Source organism: Haemorhous mexicanus, chromosome 4 (assembly GCF_027477595.1).
Source record: "Haemorhous mexicanus isolate bHaeMex1 chromosome 4, bHaeMex1.pri, whole genome shotgun sequence".
In the NCBI taxonomy this organism is placed as follows: domain Eukaryota; kingdom Metazoa; phylum Chordata; class Aves; order Passeriformes; family Fringillidae; genus Haemorhous; species Haemorhous mexicanus.
In genome coordinates, this window is record NC_082344.1 from 1067990 (window position 1) to 1092297 (window position 24308).

A 24308-nucleotide genomic window follows, 5' to 3' on the forward strand; every position below is an offset into this window, starting at 1 on the left:
CTTTCTATTTCAGCATAACTCAAAAATGCTGTTTCTATTCCAATGAGAACCTGTAAACTTCTAAGTGAGCAATGGACGGGGCCACATCCCTCCGCAGACCCCTGTCCGTGATACCCCAGCACCGACCGCCCCATGGCTCTCCAGGCTAGCGACCTCCGTACCCCGCTGGGCAGCGCCGAACGGAACCAACCGCGCCGGGCCACGCGCCACGACGGACCCCGGCACTTTGAGGCCACGGTAAGAACCGGACACGGGATGAGAAAAAGAACAGGACAGGCAAGAGGAAAGAGCGGAACAAGCCCAGCCCACTACCCAGCCACCGCCGCTCGAACAATTCCCACCCCCTTCGCCATCTCGGCCCGTGGTAAATACGCGCTCGCCCCTGACGTCATCGCGCCAGCCCGCTAGTGATTGGCGGAGAGCGCCGGAGGACGCCCCGCCCTTCCCCTGGATGCCCCGCCCGCCCCTCGGCTCTGCGCAGGCGCGCGCGCGCACGCACGCAGGCACGCACGGGAGCCGCGGTCGCCCGCCCTCCCCCGCCCGCCCGCCCGCCCGCCCGGCTGTGACACCGCCGCCGCCGCCGCCGCGCCCCCGCTCGCCCTGTGCTGCCCGCGCCGCGGGACGCGCCGCCCGAGGGACACGCTCGCCGCGCCCGGCTCCGCGCAGCTCCCGGCGGCGTGGGCGAAAACGCGCTCCGGCCCCGCGCACTGAGACTTTTGTCCCTTAGGTGAGCGGCGTGGGGGGCGGGGGGCAGGGTAGGCCCCGGCGCGGGCTGTGTTTGTGTGCGGGGGGGAGCGGCCGTTCGACGGCCCTGAGGGCAGCGGCGGGAGCGGCGCGCGCGGGGCTGAGGGAGCGGCGCGTGAGGGGCTGAGGGAGCGGCGCGTGAGGGGCTGAGGGAGCGGCGCGTGAGGGGCTGAGGGGAGCGGCGCGTGAGGGGCTGAGGGCAGCGGCGGGAACGGCGCGCGCGGGGCTGGGGGAGCGGCGCGTGAGGGGCTGAGGGCAGCGGCGGGAACGGCGCTGAGGCGCTGAGCGGGGCAGCGCCCTGGGGCCCGGCTGTGCCCTTCGCTGCTCGCCCCGGCCGCTGGTTCTCGGCTCGGAACGGCGGGGGGGGCGGCGGCTTTTGTTCGCCGTCACCTTGGCGGCTCTTCCGCCTCGCCCCGGGCGGCGCGGGGAGGCTGGGGAAAAGCGCCCCCAAGCCCCGCGTTACTCGATGCTGGCTGTGATGTTGGGCCCTGCGGTCGCCGCTTCCTGTCTCACTCCATGGATCGATCCCTGTGCAGGGGCCTCCAGAGGTACGCGGGATTTGGCATGGGCAGGGTGCTGCTGCGCCGGCCTCGGTCGTGCTACTGAAGCTCCCTTAGCTCCCCATCGATGCAGCGAGCCCCTCTGCTCTCCTGCAAGTTAGTACAGCCGTGGCAAGCTGGCTGTGAGGGCTGCTCCAGCTCTACAGATCTCACCTTTCTGCGCTTCCCCTTTCCTCAGTCGTAACCTAGGCTGCTCTGTTTGCACACGGAGTGATATTGCAGAAGTTGTTGTGAGCTCCTTTTCTTCTGCAGAGCTGGATACCTTCAGTAGATCTTTTCTGAGCTGCTCTTGTTTGTCACCTGAGTTGAGCTCATTGGGTTCTCAGGCTTCTGCCACCCTTCACCTCGGAGGTCACTGCAGTTGCAGTGTGGGTGCCCAGGAGCATCTCCACAAATTTTAAATCCCTTGGCTAGCTGGGTGAAGCTGGATCTTGATCTTGGTTCCAGGTACCACTGCATAAAAGGTCTATCACAGGAGGGAACACGACAATAGGATGTTATTGTTTAATTTCAACCAGAAAGTCTTAGTCAGTCATATGGATATTGCTGGTGTAGCCTTCTGTGCTGGTTTTGCTGCTCGGAAGCCCTCTGTATGTTCTTCAGTTCAGTGTGCAAATGATCTGCTTTCCTGCAGAAAGCAGTGTAAGGATGCCCTAGGTACTTTGGAAGAGTTGAGAAGTAGGGGAAGTTATATCAATCCCTACCCAAGTTTCTGAATGTAGCATGGGTCATAGCACTGCAAGTGAGTATCGGGTTTGTCAGCTTGGATTCTGAGCTGAGAAGTGGTTGCTGACAAACCGGGGTTGCTTTGTTTCCAGCCTTGACTCCTCATGCAGGAGGCATTCTGTGTCCGCTGCGATTGTGGTGTGCGTACAGGGCCATGCCTCCCCTAGGAAAGCTTGTCATTCTAAGGATTCCTCCTTCTTAGGAACCCTGCTTGCTTGGATGTCAGAAACATCATCTTGGTTTGCCATTGGAAATGTTCTTACAATCATCTGCTTGGCAGATGTGGGGTTGCTGTGTGAGATTATGATCTGTATTTGATCATTTCTTCATTAGGAGTGGAGAATCTTTTCTCTGAAAACTAGCTTTAACTGAGGAGAAAACCAAATATCCATCATCCATGTAACTGCTGATGTCAATATGAGTGTTTTCCTTTGTGGAACTGAGGATGCAAATTAAGCATCTACTCTCAGGTTTAAGATTATTTCACAGCACTGAAAATACAGTGAGGAACCAACACACCTTAAGGCACACTGTTGGATTTCAGTCTTCTGCTGTAGTAGTTGTGGTGCTGGATGCCCCTGCTTTTGAGAGCATTTAACAAGTAAAGAATGGGTTGCAACTCAAATACCATGAAAAGATGGATATGTCAGACTAATAGATGTATCTGGTGGGACACTAGGAGAAAGGCACTGAACCTGGTCTTGGGTGATGACACAGAGCTGGAAAGGCTCCCCCAGAGCACCTCACTGTTATTGCTCTTTGGGTGGGTGTTGGCCCTTTTAGGTCAATTTTGCACAGCTGAATTGCCCAGAGGATGGTCCCCTGTGGCAGCTGTGTGCCTTAGATACAGGGGGCTGTTAAACTCCTCCCAAAAAAGCCCAACCACCATCCAAAACTAAAGCAGCCTCTGAGGAGAGCTTGCTTTGAACGAGCTGTGTGCTGTGCCTTCGAGCTCAGCCAGTTCAGAATGTAGCACACAGAGAAAGGAGATCATGAAGTGAAGGCATTCTGGTAGATGGCACCGGGTTCCTGCTCCTTGCTGCAGATGGAGGTGCTCGGAGGGCTGACCTTGCAGAGCACGCCAGGGGGATGGTGCTGGCGGTACTGGGGTGTTGTCTGGCACTTCTGATTGCCCTTGCAGGACTTTTTCCTTGCAGTTTGTGCTGCTTTGCCTGTCCGTGGGTACCCGCCAGGCTCCTCAGGGCTGTGTGGGGGATGCCCTGCCTTGGGCCTGCCGGGCCATCAGTTTGGAATTTCAGCTTTATTCCAGGTGTGGCACCGATGGCTTCTCAGAGGTGTGCTTATGGATTGCAGCAGCAAGCGTGCCCTGCAAGGCATCATTTTTCCTTTGTCTACTTGTAAGAAGTAGATTTGCTTGTCTACTTGTAAGAAACACAGATTAAAATTGATAATCTGGGTTCAGGACAAACATGTCCCAGACTGTGAAAGCTGCTCTCCCCTTCCCTTCTGTTGTCCTTCAGCTCCAGAGGTGTGCGAGGTGGCGCCGAGTCCTTTGTGGCTTTGTTTAGTGTGCCCGCTGTGTGGGGAACATCTTCCTGATTTTCAAGAACATTTTTCTCAGATTTATTTTTGTTTTAAGTGGTGTATTCAAATCTGATTAATGGCTTGGACAAGAGTTGCAAACTCGTGGATGTACAAACAAGCCACGCTGTTGCAGATTTATATAAAGTGATAGCTTGATGTCTGTGTGCCCGTAGTTATGGACAAACTGTTCTCTGGATGACCAGAGGATGAAATTTGCTTGCCAGTAGAATAAAATTTTATTTGCTTATAGTTTTTCATTAAAACAACTGGTGAGGCCCACAGCTGTCTTGCAAAGCTTAGAAGTTTCTCTTGATGGAGGTTATATTCAAGTTGAGGTGATGCTTCCTTCAGCTGCTGTCAAAATTCAGTTGAGCTTTGTTCTGGTTTGTTTGTTTTTTGTTTCTTTTTTCCCAAGGAGAATTGATGAAACATCCAGGCAACTTCATTACTGTTGGTCTGTCTTGAAACAGGATGAAAGTGGTTTTGAAATACTTCTTTGGGCACAACCAAAGACTTTGTGCCAAAGTTTATTCTTTGGATACATAAATCTGAGCATGTAGGCCACCATTCTGTAGCTCAGTCATGGCCTTGAGTAACAGTGCTTTGCCACAGATGAGGAGTCATATTTCTGCATTCTACAGGGCAAGGGAAATAATAATAATAATAATAATAATAGTAATGGGGAAAGTTTTTTTTGTTTTGGTTTTTTTGTGGTTTTTTTGTTTTGGTTTTTTGTTTTTTTTAATAATATCAGAGCTGGTTATTGAGCAAAATGCATGCCAAGGAACATTTCACTACTCCACATCTAGCAGCCTTCAGTACTTGTTCAGAGACAAATTACTGCTGCCTTCTTGTGCAAACTGATGGATGATGATTTGGGTTTAGTTTCTCGTTGGTTTTTTTTAATTCAGTTAAACAAGAGAAAAATGCAGCTTAATAAAGTCTTGTGTATAAAGATGATTGTAGGTTGAATGATTTTGCATGCTCTTCCTGGAGTGTGGACGTGAGAAATGATTGTAGCTGATCCTCATGTACTTCGACTCAGTTGTCTCCGTGTGGGCTGTACCTCATCCTGGTAGCCCTCAGCAGTTTCACCTTGTTGCAAAGGCTGATTCCTTGCTTGATTTGTCATGGCCATTGGAAGGTGTTAGGTGAATTTCAGTACTATGCAGTTGCTCTTTGGAGGAAATTATCTTTTCTGCTTTTGTTTGTTTGCTTATTTTTGCCTGCACATAGCAAATAATTCCTTTGTGTGCCAGTTCTCTCATTGTTTTTGTTCTCTTGAAAGAAATCCTGCCTGTAGGCTGAAGTTATTGTTATAAACTTGAGTCACGCCAGTTGAAGTTGCAAGGAGTATTTCACTGGCATGTGTTTGTGTTCTTTAGTTTTGGAATCGGGTTCCTCACCTCTGAGCCTTGGGAAGAAAGAGATTCCACGTTGCATTGTGCCTTTCAGCTTGTGAGTGTACTGCAAAATATTTTGTGTGGCTCCTGATTGTCCTTGGTTGAGGAAAGCACTGGAAATCCAGTGTGCCTTCCTGGTAACAGAGGAATCAGAAGTAGTGCATGAGGTGGAAGTGAAATCTTGTCCCTGAGTTCTGTCAGCTGGATGTAGGTAGGAGTGCCCTGTCCATGTGGCTCATGTGTTTTGGCCATTGTGTGTGGTGCAGGGATTATTTTAACAGTACAGCTGTACCATCAAGGAGCCAGCAGATGAGTGTGTTTGATCTCTGGTGGTTGCCACCTCAGTGCTGGGATCTCACACTAACAGCCCTATTTTGTTTCTGGCTAGTGTGTACCTGAGTGCCTTGAGCCATAAGCTCTCGTTTCTCAGTGGCTGCTCAGGCTGATCTAAGAGTGTGGCTCATCACATTCAGCTAACAAGAGCACTCAGATCCTTCTTTCTTAGTTTGTTGTTCACTGACTCCTGAGTGTGTGCTGGTGGAAGCTGGAAGTAGAGCTTTTATAGAGTGCTGGTATCGATGGGGCTTCCCTTGGGGCCTGCTAATCCATGGACATACTGTTCTTTGTAAATCTGGCCTGTTTAAATTGCTGATGCTCATGCCCTGACTTTTGCCTTAAATTTCACTGGTGTCTTTACCTCCAAACCCCTTGGGCCTGCTGAGGCTCGGGTCCTTGACCTTAGGGAGGTGCTCTACTAATTGGGACGCGTGGAGATTTTAGCCTTTTGAAAACCTGGTTTTGTGGCACCCATGTTGTTAGCAAGGAGTACCTCTGATTTTATTTCACTGCCTTTTAATGACCTGGGGGTCCTGAGCAGTTCATTAAGGCTCTGCTATCCCTATTGAGATGGTTGAGGAATACTGAAAGGAAATACTACTGAGACAGGTGAAGAATTGCACTGAGACATCCTCTAAAATGATGTGATGGTGTCATGTGTGTCAAGCACCAGGGTGCTGTCATGTGAAATGCAGAAGAGGTGTCCGGTGAGCAAACAGGACAGCCTCCAGTGAGGCAAGGATGTAGTGGGATACAGAGCTCCTGTAGTGTAATGACTTGGCACACATTACTGTGTTTTGTACCCAGAGACATTTTCAGTCTTCATTGAGGAATGCCAGAAATTTGTTAACAAGTATGCTTTGCCTCTTGCTGTATTCATAAGAACCTGTGGTGGCCATCATCTGCTTCTTAACAGGTTCTTCAGAATATCCTGATGAGGCTCCATCTTTGTGTATTCTCCCAGGTGCTCATGGTGTAGGTCCTGTCACCAGTTTTGTGTTCATCATCTGCTTGTGAGGCAGGGGAACAAGAAAAAGGATAGTCTCCCCTGTAGAATGGAGATGTCCTTGTTCTTTTAAGGCTGGTTTCTAAGTAGAATTCCTAGTGTGTGCCATTGCTGTAGTGTGAGTTGTGTTGGGAACATCCTCAAATTGCTCATATTTTGTTTTCTTTCCTTTACTCCTGCTTTGAAAAAAAAAATGCAGGGTTTTTGTTAGTTCATATCAGGGTGTTTTTTTATGTTTTTCAAAGCACCTGTTCTGTAAGGGACTTTGTATCCACGCACAGGGCTCAAATCTTTGATGTCCCGTAGTATTTTGACATTTGGTTTTGTGTCTCATTAGCATAATTACTTCCTCTGGGGCTTCCTGTGAGGCAAAACGAGTACTGTGTTCCAGAGTCTTGGTGAGTTATATCCAAGGGTTTATTTAAAACCCATATATTGTGATAGGATTTTGGATAACCCTGTCATAAGTTTGCTGATTTGTTACCTGCAGGTTCAAGACTTGTGTTTCAGGCCTTGCCTTCTGCCTTACCTGCGTGTTCTTGAGACTGTTGTTTCAGGTGTGATTCCTGACTAACTGCATTTGGGGGCATTTCTTGCTATTGTCTTGTGGCTTGGATTGCTGGCTTGAGGTAATGCTGGTTGTCCATGAGGTGTAAACTATTTGAGCCAAGTATGTGGGCTCTTTTCTTCAGAGCTCAGTCACATGCAGGATCTGACACGTTCATGGCATTGCTCCTGTGTGTGTTCCGCTTTTATTAGAGGCCCTTCTTAGGCTGAGGTTAATCTCCTAGTTGCACTTCATGTGCTTTATGTGCTGTCTGCAAACAGTCTTTTGTTTGGCCCTTGGCTTAGATTGATGGGTCAAGGTTATTTTGGTAGAAATCCAAATACCTTACTCTAGGATTATCTCCCAAGTTGGAAACTTGGATTTTTGACTCGGTCTTCTTTGCCTGTTTCCTTGCATACACATTAATTTTTGGAGAGAGACAGGAGATGAAGCATCTGTGTGAGAACTGGAGAGAATTTCATGATCACAGACAGTGGTAGTCTTAAGTGAGCTGGCAAAAGCAGCATGTTGGGTACTGGCAAGCCATCAAAGAGTGTTTTAGAGTACTGAGGATTATTTTATGACATGGATGATCTGCAGGAGAGGATGGATAGGTAGGAGCATAGCAGGTGGAAGCAGGTGACCCCCTGAAAGTCCTTTCCAGCTTAGGTGATGCTATGACAAAAGTGAAATGCAGTTAGGTTGGACAACCAGTACCTAAGACTTTGGTCATCTCTGAGGCACTGAGGTTTCTCTTCCAGCCCACATGGTTACTTCATATTGGTACTTCCCTCTTCATCTTACAGATGTGACAGTAACCTTTTGAAACAGAGGTACCAGCTGCCTTAACCAAGTGTATTCCTGTTTGCTTTGCAGGGCTGTTGAACTGGGCTTTTAAAATATGCATCAGCCAAAGGGATAAGGAAATGGTGCTGGAGGTTTTTAACAGGGCTTTCGTTTGTTCATTTCAGGGTGGTTTTTTATGTTTTTCAGAGCACCTGTTCTGTAAGGGACTTGGTATCTATTGTTGCCTTTTCATCATAGTAATACATGAATAGACTGAAATTCTCTTATTTACCCAAAAGAGGGTGTCCTGAATTGGTTGAGTATTTTCTAGTGAATTAAGGCCCTGTATGCATAATTGTTTCAATCCTAATATCACAGTGTTTATCCTTTTATGGGGAAGTTGTGATTCATAGGGGTGCCTTCCAAGTAACATGAATATTTTCCCTTACAGCGTTTGACCCTGAGTACCAAAGAAATGGTGATGGAGAAGCCAAGTCCCCTGCTCGTAGGGCGGGAGTTTGTGAGACAGTACTACACCCTGCTGAACAAAGCTCCTGACTTCTTGCACAGGTAACACTTGCACTCACCAAGTGATAATGTTTGGGAACAAAAGCGTGTCCTGTGTGTTGTGAATCAGACACTTGTTTCTGAGTGTGGCAGAAAATGGACCTGGCTAACTTCTGGGCTGTTGGAAAAACTGTTTCATCTTACTGCTAGCTCGCTAGGCCCTAGAACCAAGTCAGATCCTGTGGATGTATGGCATGTTATCAAGATATTTCTTTTGTGGAAAAGTGTGCTGCTTCTAAGGTGATAAAATGGTAACGTGGACAGATTGCAGAAATACCTGCTGAGGCTGGAGAGGCTGGATAGACACTCTTGAGCATCTGCCCTGATGCAGGTGTTACTCTCTGCTCAGGAACGTTCTCTGTCCACTTGAGAGGTGGCACAAGTGTCACTACCACAGCATCTGTGGAATTTTTCCTAACTACCTCTGCTGAGAAGAGTCCAAGAGGTTTTGATTTGGTTTGGTTTAATCTTACCCAATTCTGGAGCTGCTTGCATGAAATGTTTTCTAGCCCCTTGCAGTCTCTGCCACCGCTGCCCCTTTCTTCTGGTCAGGCTCAGATATGGAGCACATTTGCCTTTGTGTTCTTTGGCTGCACCTTTCTTCTGAGTGATATTGTCCTGGGAGGGCATCTTACGCCTCCTCTTTATCTTGCTGTTAGTCTCAACAGCAGCTTGCTCTCTGCCACAGAAAGATTGGGTTTCCCTTGTTTCCTGGTGCTTGCTGTGCTCTTTGCAGCAGTGAGGGAGTTAGGACAACAAGAGTTATTGTTTCATCCTACTAAAAGCTCGAGAAGAGCACAGAGGATTCTGTCGCTGGTCATTAGCTAAAGCTTGCCCGGGCCTTAGGAGCAGCAGAGATCAGTTTGCCCTTAAATGGGTGTTACTCAATATGGTTGAAGGCCTGTTGCATTTCAGTTGAATTTGTAAGGCTTTGCTGGCCCCTTAACCAAAAGTCTTTAACTGCATTTAACTGGGGGCTCTAGCACCCAGAGACTGTGAGCAGTTCCTTAAAAGCAAGTTAAAACTCGTGGTCCCCTGTGAAGGCCCTTGGTAAGAACTGCTGACTTTCAGAGAGATTGCTTTGGAATTTAGAGGGAAATGTTTTAGAGGGAAGATGTTTTCCTATCTGCTTGTGCTCTGCTTTCAGCTAAGTTTCTGTATTTCCTTGCTGTTAGGAAGTGCTTTACCTCGCTCAAAATTGTGATTATGTGGTTGGTACCTAAGAAAACAATTAATATCTCCCAGACTTTTTTCTGGACATAGTCAAGGGAGTAAAAGTCTTGGGCTTGTATTTCCAAAAAAGTAGAACTAAAAAGAATTTCTAAGTTCAGTAGAATAAACCAAGAAATGGCAAATGTGGAAGTTCTAGTGCTTAATTCTGTATGCTGACCCTCTGCACTGGCTTGTTCAATTAAGGAGGAATATTCAGTATTCTTGCCACTCTTGTGTGACACTGAGTTCATAGGAGTCCTTCATGACAACCTAATTTCATATATACCAGACAAGGGTGGATAATAAAGGTACATATTAGCATCTGTACCTCATGGCTGTCATCCCCAAGGCAAAGCATGCTCCTAAATAAAATCATAGGGCGATACTGTGTTTCTTTCTATTAATATAAATGTATAAATAAAAATATAAAACATTTGTCCCATGCTTTATAAGCTGACAGTAGCAATCCAAATCAAATCAGACTATTCTGGGCTCAAAATGGGGAAATGGAATCAAAGTGCTGAAGGATTTCTGCAATGTAAGAAGAACACTGGAAGCGAATGTGCGTAGTTCAATATCAGAACCACACGCTCAGTGCTGGCCAAGGCTGTGAGGAGAACAACGTTCAGAGGGGTGGCAGGAGGGTTGTACCTCGCTGGGCTGATGCCTCTGTCAGAGGCAGGGGATTCTGAGGGTGAGGAACCTTCCAGCCAAAGTGGCCACCTTCCTTAAAGGAAGTGAGCCAAAGGTTGAGGTTGGTTTAGGAGTTTGCTGCAACACCTCGGGCAAACTGCACTGCTGAATATTAAGTTTGTTTGCTCTGGTATTCTGGGAGCCTCTGGAATCTGTAAAATTTGTGAAGCACTAAGCTCTACAACTTTTGGCTAAAATTCTTTTTGGATTTGATTCTAATTTTTCACTTCTGTGACTTTTACATCTCTTTGCTTGCAGGTTTTATGGCAGGAATTCTTCTTATGTTCATGGAGGACTGGATGCCAGTGGGAAACCACAAGAAGCAGTGTATGGTCAAGCTGTGAGTATTAAAATCTGTCCTGTAATCCTTGTTAATGTTCAGCATAGAACAAGGTTTTTTCTTTACCAGTGACTTTGACTTTCTTACCTGGGAAGTAATGGATTGTGATACTACTTCCTGTTCAGAGACAGATAGGAATTTGTTAGCTTGAGGGGTTTTGTTTGCTTATTTCTGCTTTCATTGGCAGTTGTGTTTCATTCTTCAGCTTTGCATCTGGCCTGCAGAAAATCCCTTTAGGATGGGAAACAAAATGGAGAGGTCCTGATAGATTTGGGCTACAAATGTGTCTTGCTTCAGTTAGAAGTAGTTCCTCAGGAAAGGATTGATCCTTGTGAGTTTGATGAAATTCTTGTGTGAGCAGAGTTTTGTTGAAGTGGAACACAACTATCTGAAGAAATGAATGAATTGAGGATTGCTTTGGTTGTACTGCATTATCAGAATTGTCTGTCACCAGGACATCCCTTCATGTGGCAGCCACATCTTTGAGCAGTGTGGCTTTTTGTCCAGGGCAGGCTTGGTTTCTTCTCCCTTCACTGGTAGCACACAAATCTTGGCAGTGCAGATATTCCTCACTCCTGTGATGTTTGGTACTTCGACAGTCTGTAAAGGGTTGGTTTGGGTTTTTTGGTTTTTTTTTTTCTTTTGGGGCTGGTGTTTTTTGGTTTTTTTGGGTATTTTTGGAGATTTTCTTTATTTTTATAACACAAGCTAAATCCTGTCCCTTTCACAAGCTCTTAAAAAAATTAAAGCCTTAAAATAGGTCATAGATTTTAAAGCAGCTGGAAAACTTGGGTAGCAGTTGTAAGCTGTTTGACTACTGTGAGAAATACTTGAATCCTAGTGAAAAAGGTCAGATTAGAAGTTAAGTGAGCTGAGGAAGACTGTCCTCAGTGAAAGACACTTGGTTCCTGTATTTGTCCTTTGAGCCTCAGGGGAGTGGCCTTTTGGGCTTGGTTAGTGGAGTCTCAGGTAGGTGAGAGGTGTAAAGCTCTGTGCAGAATTCACTGCAGCTGAAAAGTACCTGTCTGTCTGCAGGAGATCCACAAGAAGGTGATGTCTCTGCAGTTCAGTGAGTGCCACACCAAGATCCGCCACGTGGATGCCCACGCCACTCTGAGCGATGGGGTGGTCGTGCAGGTCATGGGAGAGCTGTCCAACAACGGGCAGCCTATGAGGAAGTTCATGCAGACTTTTGTGCTTGCTCCAGAAGTAAGTGTATGTGAGACTGTGTCACACTTCAAATAACCATGGAAAAAACTGACCTCACCTCTGGCTGCAATTTGTCATACTGGGACAAAAAATAGGATAGGCTTTAAAAATAAATAGGATCTGGATCTAAAAAAAAATAGGATCTGGCTTTAAAACTTGGTCTGGAGGGTACCATTAAATGTGTCTCAGTGTGTGAGTGCAGAGAAACTATTGTGTTGGACCCATCCTGAGCTGTTTTATTTCCTTGGACTTGAAGTGTCAGAGCAGTAATACAAAGAAAATTGAAGCTTGCATTTGGGAGCTGCCTTTGGCACAAATAATTTTTTTGAAAAGCAAGGTTCAGCTCTGTAGATGAAATCTCTGCTGTAGATGTGTAGTTTCAAGTCTAATGGCAAAGGGGAATATGGGATGCACAAGTTACTGCTCAAATGTAGCTCTTGGTGAGAGCAAAGCTGTGTACAGGTAGAAGGTGTCTTGTGTTCTTTCTGCTTCTTTTCCCCGCTGCATCACAAACTCATGTGTGGTTGGAGATTAATGTTTTCAGTTCGTGTAGAATTTCTTCATTGTTTCCCTGCACAGTGCTGTAAGCATACGGCCACCCCGTGGAAGTTCAGGGTTTTCATTGTAAAGTTTTTGTAGCAGAGAAAATTGAAATTCCTCAATGAAATTCAGGGGCTGGACGCTTAGTTAAAACTATGATTGCTGTGACTTAGCAAAATTAGCAGATTTTATTCTGCTTGAAACTTCCTTTTGCAGTTGGGCAGAAGCTATTGGTCAATTGTTTGCTTAGAGAAAAAGAAATTAACTCAGAAAGTAGCTTCAGTGACGTAGTCCTATTGTAAAATGTCAGTGTGTACCCCGAAACCTAGGTCTGTAGTCCATCCTTGGGTTGTCTGCTGATGCTTTATATATGCTAAACACTGCATGTTCCTCCTTTACAGGGATCTGTTCCAAACAAGTTCTATGTCCATAATGATATCTTCAGGTACGAAGATGAAGTATTTGGGGATTCAGAAGGAGAGCTCGATGAAGGTGAGAAGGACTGCCTGCGTAGGGTCATTCCTGTTCCTCTCTGCTGTGTGCAGAGCTGCCAGAAGTGTTTGTGGAGATGTTGGAATGCAAACTGTGTTGCCTTCTGTGGGGCACAGAGGTGTTGTAACTGAAGCTTTGCTGGTCCAAAATGTTCTGGAAAATGAAGGTCCTGTAGCAGTGCTGTGTTCCCTGAAGGGCTGAACTGGCTCACAGAGGGTGAGGCTTGACAGAGAATGGAAGAAGTGAGCAACAGGACTTCTGCTGCCATAGCTGCAGCAGGCACACTTGTGTTCTGTGATCAGTCAAATTTGTATGCAATTTGAAGAAAAGTCTTTACTGGTTTTGAGATATGACACATAGCTCACTTTCACATCATCATGCCACTCAGAAATTCATTGCTACTCGAGGGCTGAAATGGACCTGAGTTGGGCTTTTTCTGCCCCTGTTCAGTGAGGCAGAGCAAATCACAGTGTAGCCAGAACATATGTACATGTATTCACTAGGTGGTTTCTGGAATTTGTTCGTCTCAGTTTGGTGGAACAGAGCATTTTAGGCAATCATCCCTGTATTTGAGGTTCATCCTCTTAGTCTGAGGCACTGAGATTTATGAGGTAATAGTGCAATCTTTCTCTTTCACTGCCACCACATGAAAAGCACCTGCTGCTTTAAAAGAGCCTCAAAACATCCTCCCAGAACTTCCTAGCAGTAATATGTCTCTGGCTTCCTCTTTTGTGAAAATCATAAACAGCCCAGCCTCTTGACTGAGAGGCAGCCTCTTCCATCTTTTGCAGCTCATTTTACCATGTTTTGTTGGTGAAGCTTTATTTTGATTGCTACTAAGGTAATTTGCTTTTATTTTAACTGTGGCTTGTGTACGCTTGTGGAGATTCATAAAAGATGACAAAGGGTTTTTTTTGTGTCAGAATCTGAGGAAGAGGTGGAAGAAGAGCAGGAGGAAAGACAACCTTCACCTGAACCTGTGCAAGAGAATGCAAGCAGTACTTATTATGAAAACCACCCTGTAACGTAAGAAGTCCTTTTTATTATATAAGTTGCTTTCTTAACAAAAACCACAGACAGAATTGCTTTGGCTTTAGGTTCTGTGTGTGATCTAACAGGTAGTTCAGGAAAATACACTTAGCTTGATAGGGATCTGTGTTAAGTTAACATTAGATTATTTTGAGACATTTCTTTTTTATTGACCAGAAGAAATGGGGTATTTTTTAATGTTGGCTAGTTATTTTCACTTCTGGTCTCAGAAGTGAGATGAGAAGGGAGCGACCCCCGTGTGCGTGCATACTTAATGGAATCGTTGCCATCCAGACTTGGAGCAGTACGTTTGGTACCATGTAACTTAGTCACAGGTATATTAACAAAAGGATGGTTGATCACAGACCAGTTTGAGTTGGAAGGGACCTTTTAAAGGTCATCTAGTCCAGCCCCCTGCACTGAGCAGGAACATCTTGATATGTTACTCAGGTTTGGGTTCACTTGGAACTGAGAGAAAGATGTATGCTCAGACTCTGTCCTGAGTATCTGCAAATCTAAGCAAGATTAAAGAAAAAAAATATATTTATGATTTTGTAAGAAAAATACAAAAAACAACCAAATAACCCTCCACAAATACAAAGAAAGAAACAACACCAAACCCTGTGCTTTTTTTTGAAACATAGGAATGATGTAATGAGAGCCATAACCAACTTTCTGGTTCCCCTGTTAAAAAAACATGTAGGACATCACTAGACAATACCTGCTGAGTGCCTCTGTGGTAATGCTAAACACAAGTCACTTAATGCTTCTCGTGAGAAATCTGATGGAAAAGTGGTGGAATTCTGGCAGGGGCTTGCTCGAGATAATGCAGGAAGTTTTGGATGCCTGAGAGCACGAAGTCAGGTCATGTTTTTGAGGTTACTGTGTCATTTGGAAAGAGGCTGTAAAGGCATTGTTCATCATAGAGTCTCTTGGGCGTGTGGTGGCCTGCAGCAGGAGCTGTATAGACAGAGGTGGCTGGAGCTAAGGTAGGATTCTGGGGTGGCTGGAGAGAGGAGATGTTCAGATCCCCTACCTTTCAACCACACAGAGCAGAGAAGAAGTTGCATGTGATTTGCTGTAAATGGGACTCACAGCTGCTTTGGTGAGGAAGCTGTGTAGCATTTTGGTAAAGGAACAGTAGGTTTCATTCCAGAATTGGCTTTGGTTATTTGTGTGGTTTAATTGTCTGTTGGTCCTCTCTGTGTTCGTGTTCTTTTTGAAGCAGCAGTTCCTGAGTTGAGCACCTCTTCTTCAGGGTTAACAGGCTGTGTGATTCTCTGCAGAGAACTGTGGAGATGTCTTTGCTTCAGCAGAAGTAAAATCTGGTTTTGTACCCAGCAGGGGAGTACAGCTTCACTTCTCACTGTGCTGTATACGTACAGACCCCATTGTAGCAAGTGGAGACACAGGGATCTTTTCCATAGCAGGGCTGTTGCCATAGCACAGCTTACAACATGTGATAAAATGCAAAGCAATTGATTAGCTCATCAAATGCATTTGACTATTGTAGCAATGGGATAGAGGAGGCACTGGAAGAATCTTCTCATGAACCTGAGCCAGAATTGGAATCTGAAACAAAAGCTGAGGAGCTGAAAGCTGAAGTGGAAGAAAAGACCCTTGAGGAGCTAGAAGAGAAATCTCCATCTCCACCTCCTGTAGAACCTGTTTCGCTACCGCAAGAACCACCAAAGGTTAGTTACAAGTCACATCTGTGCTGCTAAGTGCAGATGGAAACTGGATTGGCCTTTAAACTTCGCCTTTTTGGGTGGCTAAACTGGAACCTCTCTTTAGAGTCATGCTGTATGAACAACTAGGCTTGACCTTTGAACTTGTAAAAATGCGAAGTTTCGCTAAAATAGAAAAGAATGTATTTTTAAGTGCTGCTCATCACCTAGGGTAGATTATAAGCTCTTCTTGTAAAGTGTGCGTGTGGGTATATGCATGCGTAGACATTTTTAATTGTGCAGTTAACATGTTAAGAAAACACCTGTGGCTACCACTGCCAAAAATCTCATACAATGGGAACCGCTGCTCTTTCCTTGCAAAGAAATGGAACACACTGATGCTTGTAGAATTGCTGCAGCCTAGGTTCAAAACCAGTGTGGGGGCACTGAGTGTCTCCTGGAGGCAGGATGCCTAATCTTAGAAACCAGAGTGTGCACAGTGCTTCCTCTGGTGTGGTGACACCTGCGGGCTTGCAAAGTGCTGGGAGCAGCCAGGGAGAGCTGGAGCAAGGTCATTTTCTAGCTCCAGTGTGTCTCCCGTATTTTTTCCCCAGTCTTTTTTCTCTTCTCCATTTTTGATTGTAACTTCAGGAATCCGCTTCCTTTCTTCCTGCAAAAGACACTGAGCACTGCAGAGTTTTCAGTCCTAGCTTTGGTTACATCATGGAAAGCAGTTATGTGGGAATGCTGAGGGCACTGGGCTCACTCGAGTAGCGGTAGTGGGCACGGTACACGCTTGTTCCATGCCGTTGGAATCCACAGACAGCTGGAACTGCAGACCCTTCTGTACCTCCATTGTAATGCTTGCACAACCATTATTTAATAGTCAGATACGAACCAAATATTTTTAGCAGACGAGTTTCCCTGTAGGAATGTCAGTGGTTTGCCGTGATTAGTAGCCTAGGTTTGTTGCATTTCCTGCAGGCTTTCTCTTGGGCTTCAGTGACCAGTAAAAACCTGCCTCCTAGTGGTACTGTTTCTTCCTCTGGAATTCCACCCCATGTTAAAGCACCAGTCTCACAGGTAACCCATCTGTGAACACCTTGGATTGTCTCATTACTTCTGCAAACTGCTTCAGTTTTTTAAATTAACAGATCGACTTGTGTGACTTAAATTGCACAAATTAATTGTGTCTTAAATGTTAATGCACTCACCTCCTTGTTGCAAGTAAAGGCACGAATGTGTAACTGGTGAAACTTTGGGTGATGGTAATGTTAAAATCTGGTCTTGTGGAAACAGGAAATCACTCATGGGTGGTTTTTTTAGCTAACTTAATGACATATGGTTTGGTTTACAGGGGAAACACCAATTCCCCACAAAATATTACTTTTCTGAAGTGTGTTTGAAAAGGGCATTGGTGGAAGTGGCCCAGCAGTAAAAAGAGAGTGCACCATTTCTGAGGTGCAAGATTGCCTTGTAAGGCTAACATCCACAGGACTATGCTGGATTTCATTATCCATGGATAATCAGCTTACCACAGAACCCTGTACCAACTTATGACTGTGTGGGGAATGGAAGGATTCACATTTCCTTGCCTGGACAATGCTATCTTCCCATTCCTAGGGTGACTGGGTGAGGAGGGAAAAGAGGAGAGCAAGTTTGACCTGGTGACAGCTCATGTCCTGCTCATGCCAAGGTGGTGTGAGACCTTCTGAGACTCAATTCAGCTTCCTCCATCTGTATGAAAGTGCTCAAACCAGAAAATGTGTCCTTTACCCTGTGCATTGACAGGGTGTGCTGGAGTGCTCTATCTTGCCTTGCTCCTGTCCAGCCTTTGTGTGAGGCTGCAATTTTCAGTAGAATAGCTGCATTGCTGCAGTTGTTCTTGCACTGGTTTCTTCTCAATTTTGTGGTCACAGAGAGATCTCTGTCTAGGACTAGCCGTCAGCCAAATGCATGCTAAAAAGGAAACAGGGAAGAAAAAGAGAAAAATGAAAGAAAACTAATCAAGCAAACCCCAACACCCTACCTGCTGTTGCTTCTGGTCTGCTGGGGCTATCATGGACATCAGATAAAGGCTATGTAATGAGTTGGGAAGTCTGTCTGTCTTCATCAGCTTAAACAGGGCTTTGAACACCTAGGTGGTATTTAACCTGTGACAACTGGGTTTTCTAGTGCAGGATAGATTTTCCTTATGCAAAGCCAAAATTGGTTTTAATTTATTTGCCACAAAAAAAGTGGATGTTTGTAATGTGGCTGCAAAAATAATTTCAAATGATCTGTCCAAGAGAGCAGGAGATAGCTTATAGTGTCCCCTTAAACTCCTCTGTGTTGCCTCCGTTGCTTGTTGTGCTTTGTGCCCTTTGATTTCTTTTGCTTTGACTTTGTGTTTTAAGTAATGGTGTGTGGAAGTTTCTGAACAATACTGACATGACAGGAATTTCAACCCTCAGCTCTTCTGTAGCTGGAATTAGTCAGTTCTGAGCTCCTTTTCTTGCAAGTATTTTAGACAGAGTGTGTAGAAGTCGGGTAGAAAAGGCACCTGAACAAGGAGCTGCAAATCAGTAGCAGCTTTTTCCTGTGTCCATGGATCCATTAGTGCCAGACACCGTCCATGTAAACAAGGACAGAAGATGCCCAGGTGGGTGGCTCTTTGAGTGCTGTTCTAGCTGGTGTCAGTGATGTTATAGAAAAATAACTGCCCTGCCCACTCTTTTCACTGCATCACTCCAATTCCACCCCCCCCAAGTTAGAAATGCAGCCCCTGTAGTGTTAACTCCTCAAAGGACTGCACACGTGCTCTTCTGGATACAAACTGGTTCAGGGCTGTTTCCTTACAGCTGTGGAATGAAACAGGTCAGCACTTCTTGCTCTTTTTCTAATTGTAGATGATTAGAAATCAGCCTGCCTACATTGATAAACTAGGACTTTTCCTTATAGCATTTTTAGTTACTATTATTTCCCTTTTTTAGTACTGCATTGTTTGTCATAGGGCTGCAGAGGGGCAGGGGTAGGCAGGGCCTGATTCTTGTCTTTTGGGCTGAGTCCCTTTCCCTCCCCACGTGAACTCCTGAAGAGAAGAGACAGTGCCACCTTTTCCTTAATGGCTGTTGAAGGTGTGCCAGGCGGAGGCATTCTTGGCTCCTGTGGTAATTTGGGTTTCTTGAATTCCTTACTCAGTGTCCTTCCATCCACTCTGTGCTTGCTGGGACATGCTGGATGATGTGATTTGCAATGAGCTGCTGCTTGGGCTGCAAATGGCAGCTCTGATCTGGAGTCTTGTGGTGCTGCCAGTTGTGGCAGTGTTTTGGGGAGCAGAGTTCTGTACAGGGGCTTTCCTCTTGAGGCACTGAGGCAGCCTTTTTCTATGGAAAGGATGGGACTCCTTAGAAAACAGCCAGAGAGATCAGCTCTTTGTGTGCTGGGTGAGAAGATCAGTGACACACAAAGCAAGCGGGCACGAGGCTGCTGTTACACTTGGGATTTAACAGCAGGACATCAGTGACTTAGCAGGTCTTGGCTGGGCCTGATGGAAGGAGGGGGCTTAAGCCTGATAGCCACGAGTATCTAAGAAATGGGGGTCTGAAGGTATCAAGTTTTGCTCTTGAGGTGTAATTTGTTATGTGCTCAAGATGTGCGAGTGAAAGATGGCAGAGGAGCTCCAGTGACTCACAAAATAGAAGGGAACAAGATTTAACAGGAAGACTGATCTTAAAAACTAATGCCTAGCTGCATGGAGCACAAGTGACAGAAGGGCTAAGACACTTGTTGGGTGTGTAACACTTGCGTGTTGCATGTAAAATGCAGGTTTTTTTCCCTGGGAAGTGGTCTGTCTGGAACCACCAGTTGTCCTGAGTCTTTAAAGGAAAATAAGGGAGATGCTTAATATAAACTACTTCTCCCCAGCTGTCTGGGCCTATAGCTGTTCACCTTGTGTTTAATCTTACGTGCAGGCTACTTGTGTATTTTTGTGCTCCTAAGGATAATTTTGTTTTTCTAAGATAAGAACCCAGCAAACCAGCAGCTGCTTAACTGTTGTACAGAAAATGGAATATAAAAAATGTTGGGAATTGCTTCAGTGACCAGCAGTCTGCATAGAAACATTTTTATTGTTCTGTGTGTTTCTCATAAAGCAAATTTTTAGCTTGCAAAAAATTTGAATGGGTGTTCTAGTACCTGGTTATGAAGGGTGTACTTTAAGCATCATGGTGCTGACATCAGGAAAGCTGAAGCATATCCTAGGAGGTAGTCTGTAGAAACTCATTTCAGGAAATACTTACTACACTTCTGGGGGCTTTTGTTCTCCTCTTTCTTCTTGTTAGTTTTCGTGCAGTTGTTCTGCACTGGAGGAAAATAATTCCTTGGGGACTTGGACAGAACTTTGATTTGTCTATCTCTTTGTGTTCATCTTGGACTGCCTCCTAATCCATGAAGTTTGAGCTTCACTTGAGGAAGCTTTATGCCCTTTATGATTTAAGTCAGGCTGAGGGATTTGTGAATAACGGAGCGTTGGGGTCTCAATGCCTGGTCAAACATGGAAAATTCACCTTAGCTGTGTTTTGGGGAGATGCTCTGATTGAGAGACATTTGCTTTGCAAGTTTTAACAGTGATAAATGAACACTGCAGTCCTGGATTGGTACAGAGGAATTTAGACAGGTGAAAAAACCACTCCCAAACACATTGACACTGATGTCTATCTTCCAGAATTTGTTTTGTGCATGCCACTTACCCGTGTCTTGTGTTGAGGGGGTTTTTGTTTTGGTGAGTTTGGGGGGTTTCTGTTTGTTTTTGGTTTTTTTTACCAGGCCAGTGTTAAATAATGCACATTCTCCTCTTCTAGCCAAGAGTGGAAACTAAACCTGAAGCTCAGTCTCAGCCTCCTCGCGTTCGTGAGCAGCGTCCCAGGGAAAGACCGGGTTTTCCACCACGAGGACCTCGGCCAGGTAACGTGGATGAGCTTGTGTGACTGCTTGGGAAGGGTTAATGAGAGGTGTCTGCTGAGGCCTTGTCTGGACCTGTGTCGTGCTTGGCTGATCATCAGCTGCCTGTGCCTGCTGCCTTCGACCAGAAATGAGGGAGTATGATTTGGAGTGCAGGCTGGCTGGAGGGAACATGCTTGTTGCTGCCCCTAGATGTGTTCATGCAGCTTCACACACATCTTTTAACCTCAGTGGTTCTACCTTCCTCTTTGTGTTGGCGGTAGGAAGGGGAGACATGGAGCAGAACGAGTCGGATAATCGTCGGATAATTCGCTATCCAGACAGCCACCAGCTCTTTGTTGGGAACTTGCCACATGACATTGATGAGAGTGAACTGAAAGAGTTCTTCATGAGTAAGTAGTGATTCCAGCTGCAGGGACTAAGATGGAAAACTGTGTTAAAAAGTCAGGTAATACTGATTTGGACTCACATGGGTAAGCTTTGACGTAGTGCCGCACTACAGAGGTCTGGAACGAGCAGAGGGTAGAGCTGGCACTGCAGGGTTTTGTAAAATGTCTCTTCCCTTGTGTTTCTCCAGGCTTTGGAAATGTGGTAGAACTTCGCATAAATACGAAGGGAGTGGGAGGAAAACTGCCTAATTTTGGTTTCGTGGTGTTTGATGATTCTGAGCCGGTCCAGCGAATTTTAGTTGCAAAAGTAAGTATTGGCATTGGGTACCGAGTATCCCCTTGCAGAGAGGGACCAAAAGCCCTAAACCACAAGTATCGTGGGCTATCCTAGTTTGCATTGCCATTTGCTCTGGCATTCAAAAAAACAGCTCAAAGAAAAACAGGTTGGGCATAGCCATTTGGGTGTTTTGCCTCTACACAAGTGCTCCACACAGAGCTCAGAACTTATTTTTAGACATCCTTTAGCAGAAAGTGGAACAGGTAACCTTTCAAAGAGCATCACATGGATCTCTGAATTCTGCACCCTGGGGTCAAGAGGAGGAAGCAGGGTTACTTGCAGTTTGGCTTTGAGGAGCTGCAGGGGAGAAAGCAGCAGTTTTAATTTCTTGGTGTGGGAGTGAGATCTAGTAGAGCAATTCTTCAGGAACTTGGACCCTGAAGTGAAAAGACTAAGGCTGGCAGTGAAGAGGCTAAAGACAACGCTGCTTCTGCTTGAGACAAGCACTTTAATTCCTTGCCTGCCCGAGTGAATGTAAGGTTGCATGCTGCAGGGATCCCTTAACGGGTCACGTTTGCGTTGGGCATGCACGTGAAGGAAGGCTGGGGCCCGCAGCCAGTGCAGAGCGCTCGTGTGCCTTGCGTGGGAAGGGCTTGGTGCCGCGGTGACTAACGTGTGCCTTGACCGCTTTTCCCCATAAGCCCATAATGTTCCGCGGGGAGGTGCGCCTGAACGTGGAGGAGAAGAAAACCAGAGCCGCTCGTGAGCGGGAGACGCGCGGCGGCGGCGACGAGCGCAGGGATATCCGCCGCAATGAGAGAGGCCCGGGCGGGCCCCGCGGAATTGTGGGCGGTGGCATGATGCGGGACCGGGACGGAAGAGGACCTCCTCCGCGGGGTGGCATGGCACAAAAACTTGGCTCTGGACGAGGAACCGGGCAGATGGAAGGCCGTTTCACTGGACAGCGTCGCTGAAATCTCCACTGTGGGCAGACAGTCTTGGCAGTGGTACATTATCCATCGTGTTTGCATTCTTGTTAATTTTTTTTTTAGCTTTGGAATGTGACACAGCCCTTCTGATCGTTTCTTTGATGTGAAAACATCCTTTGGTTTCCAGTTTAAATTGAGGTGGACGTTTTTTCCCCAGTTTCACAACAGGAGTCACACTCTTAATTTATAAATGTATACGTGGAGAATTGAAGACTAAAAAATAAAGAAAAAAGAAAAAGAAACAAAAGAAAAGACTGGTTAACTATCTGCAACGGAAGTTGAACTAAAGGACATGCCCAGTAGAATTCAGGTCCTTTCGGTCAAAAACCCTCTGCTGCACATTTTGTGTGTTACCGTTTCTGCCTACTACCGTTGGAAACACAAATAGTGCAATTTGTGCAATTGGAGAAGCTTGCCTTTTTTTTTTCCTTCTTAGAACACTCGGCTCCAAACAAACTCGTGTTTACGCACTCATCAAAATGCACTAATGGGTCCTCTGAACTCATTTATACTGACAGCTGCAGGAGGCATCGGAGGGAAAACCTTCATCCTCTTACTCAGACAGAATAGCTTGGGGAACGATGCGGGCATCTGCTCTGCTTGCTGTGACCAACCTCTGTACACACACAAACCTTAATAAGACTACACCTTTGTTCCAGAAGGAATCCAGTTAGCTGTAACCAGAACCCAGAGTTTCCAAGTCGTAGCCCTGAGTATGCAACAAGTTTGATAGCTCACGTCAGATTTTTCTATCTGCCCCTCTTCAGTGCAGGGATGGCTGCTCAACACACTCCTCCTTCCCCTTCCCCCTTCGAGAAGCGTTGTACAGTGAAACTTGTCTTGACTGTATTTGAGTTCTCTGGTAATGTAATAAGCATGATGGTGCCTTCTATGAATACATCATTCCAGTCTTGCTGGTGATTTTGTACAGTATAGTGTATGAAGTACTGTGCTGCAAAGCCAAGCGGCTGCAAAGCATTTGAATAATTGGAAAATTGTATTAAAAAAAATTGCAGTATCTTTCAATGAGTAAACGTTGCTAAAATGATCTTCCACCTTGCTCTTCAATTAACAAGTTTGCCTGGTTTTTTTGCAGTGGGGGGGAAGGGAGGATGAAGGCATCCAAGTTGTCTCCAGGTTGTCTCTTTTCTTTAATCAGTGTCAGAGTTAAAGAAAGTGGAATTCTCATCTCTCTTGGACCTGAATTTCAGAAGTCAGTCCAGAATGGCGGGCGCTTCTGGCCAGCTCGTAATGGGTAGACCTAAGCATCCTTGGTGAGGGTGAGCTTATCGAACGGGGATACTGCAATTTTCAGAGAACTAAACAGCAGCTCTTAAGTTCTTGCATTTTCCAGATGCACTTTTTAAAAGACTTGTACTCACTTTGCACATGACTCTCAGCCGATGTTGACACTGACGTGGCTGTGGCCCGACGGCTGGAAAGGAGGCACGCTCTTGTGCAGTCGGAGCGGCGGGCTCTCCCTGGAGAGGCGCGTTTGTGGCGGTGTCCCGGAGCGCCCGCCCACAAAGCGCCGCTGCAGCGGCAGTGCGGGCGGGCCCTGCGCCGAGCGCTGGCTCCGGGCTCACTGCCTAGGGGGTGTTGGTGCGTGCGGCCGGGCACAGGTGGGACCGCCAGCAGCTGCTGCTCAACACGGAAGACTTCACGTTAAAGAAGAAAGGCAATTGCAAGCAGAAGCAGGGAGGGCATCCTGGCAGTCTGGCTCTGGATTGTGCAATCATTTGCTGGTTTCGAGTAATGTGGAAGATTTTGCTCATCTTTTCTGATACGCTAGGCAAGGGGAAGTGGCATCTGTGTCTGTTTTCTCCCAGACTTGAGGTCTTCTGTGTTCCATGGTAAGTCTTGCACTATTTTCATACACTTTCTTTTCTGGGACACATTTCTAGCAATTGGCATTTTCATATTTCAGTTTTTTTGTTGAAGGTCTTGCCATTTCAGCTGTTACCTGGAAATCTGTAGTACTTGAATTGCTCGCCACACAACTCCACTCCTTAGGTTCGAAGCCCTCAGACAAATTGCTGTCATCAGTAAGCAGTTTGCCACCAGTGTGGTTTGTGTAGCCCGGAGGTTCTTTTTTCCTTCTGTAGTGCTGTGGTGTTCTGCTGCCACCTAATTCGTTTGTATGGCAAATGGCACTGGAAATAAATGACAACAGAAACGGAGGAGTAAAAAGAGCTCCTGAGCCATTCTGCTTTTTGGCTTGCTTCTTGTTTAAATGACATGAACCCTTGGAACATCATCCAGACAAGTTTACATGGTGATAGCTCACCTGCTGTACTGTGGACTCGTACG

The 24308-nt window shown here is 46.1% G+C and overlaps 1 protein-coding gene across 3 annotated transcripts; it reads left to right on the forward strand.

Moving 5' to 3' along the window:
• The first annotated feature begins 572 nt into the window (after positions 1 to 572).
• Positions 573 to 23046, forward strand: G3BP2 (G3BP stress granule assembly factor 2). 3 transcript variants are annotated; one of them, XM_059843511.1, is made up of 12 exons: positions 573 to 727; positions 8105 to 8223; positions 10384 to 10465; positions 11501 to 11674; positions 12616 to 12706; positions 13630 to 13732; positions 15249 to 15429; positions 16387 to 16485; positions 20244 to 20346; positions 20607 to 20735; positions 20921 to 21039; positions 21711 to 23046. In XM_059843511.1, exons 2-12 carry the CDS (start codon positions 8129 to 8131, stop codon positions 21981 to 21983), a joined length of 1449 nt encoding a protein of 482 aa, XP_059699494.1. In that variant the 5' UTR covers positions 573 to 727; positions 8105 to 8128; the 3' UTR covers positions 21984 to 23046. The 3 variants fall into 3 exon arrangements, with proteins under 3 accessions (XP_059699494.1, XP_059699495.1, XP_059699496.1); XM_059843512.1 differs by lacking the exon at positions 16387 to 16485; XM_059843513.1 differs by lacking the exon at positions 11501 to 11674.
• Positions 23047 to 24308: the final 1262 nt, after the last annotated feature.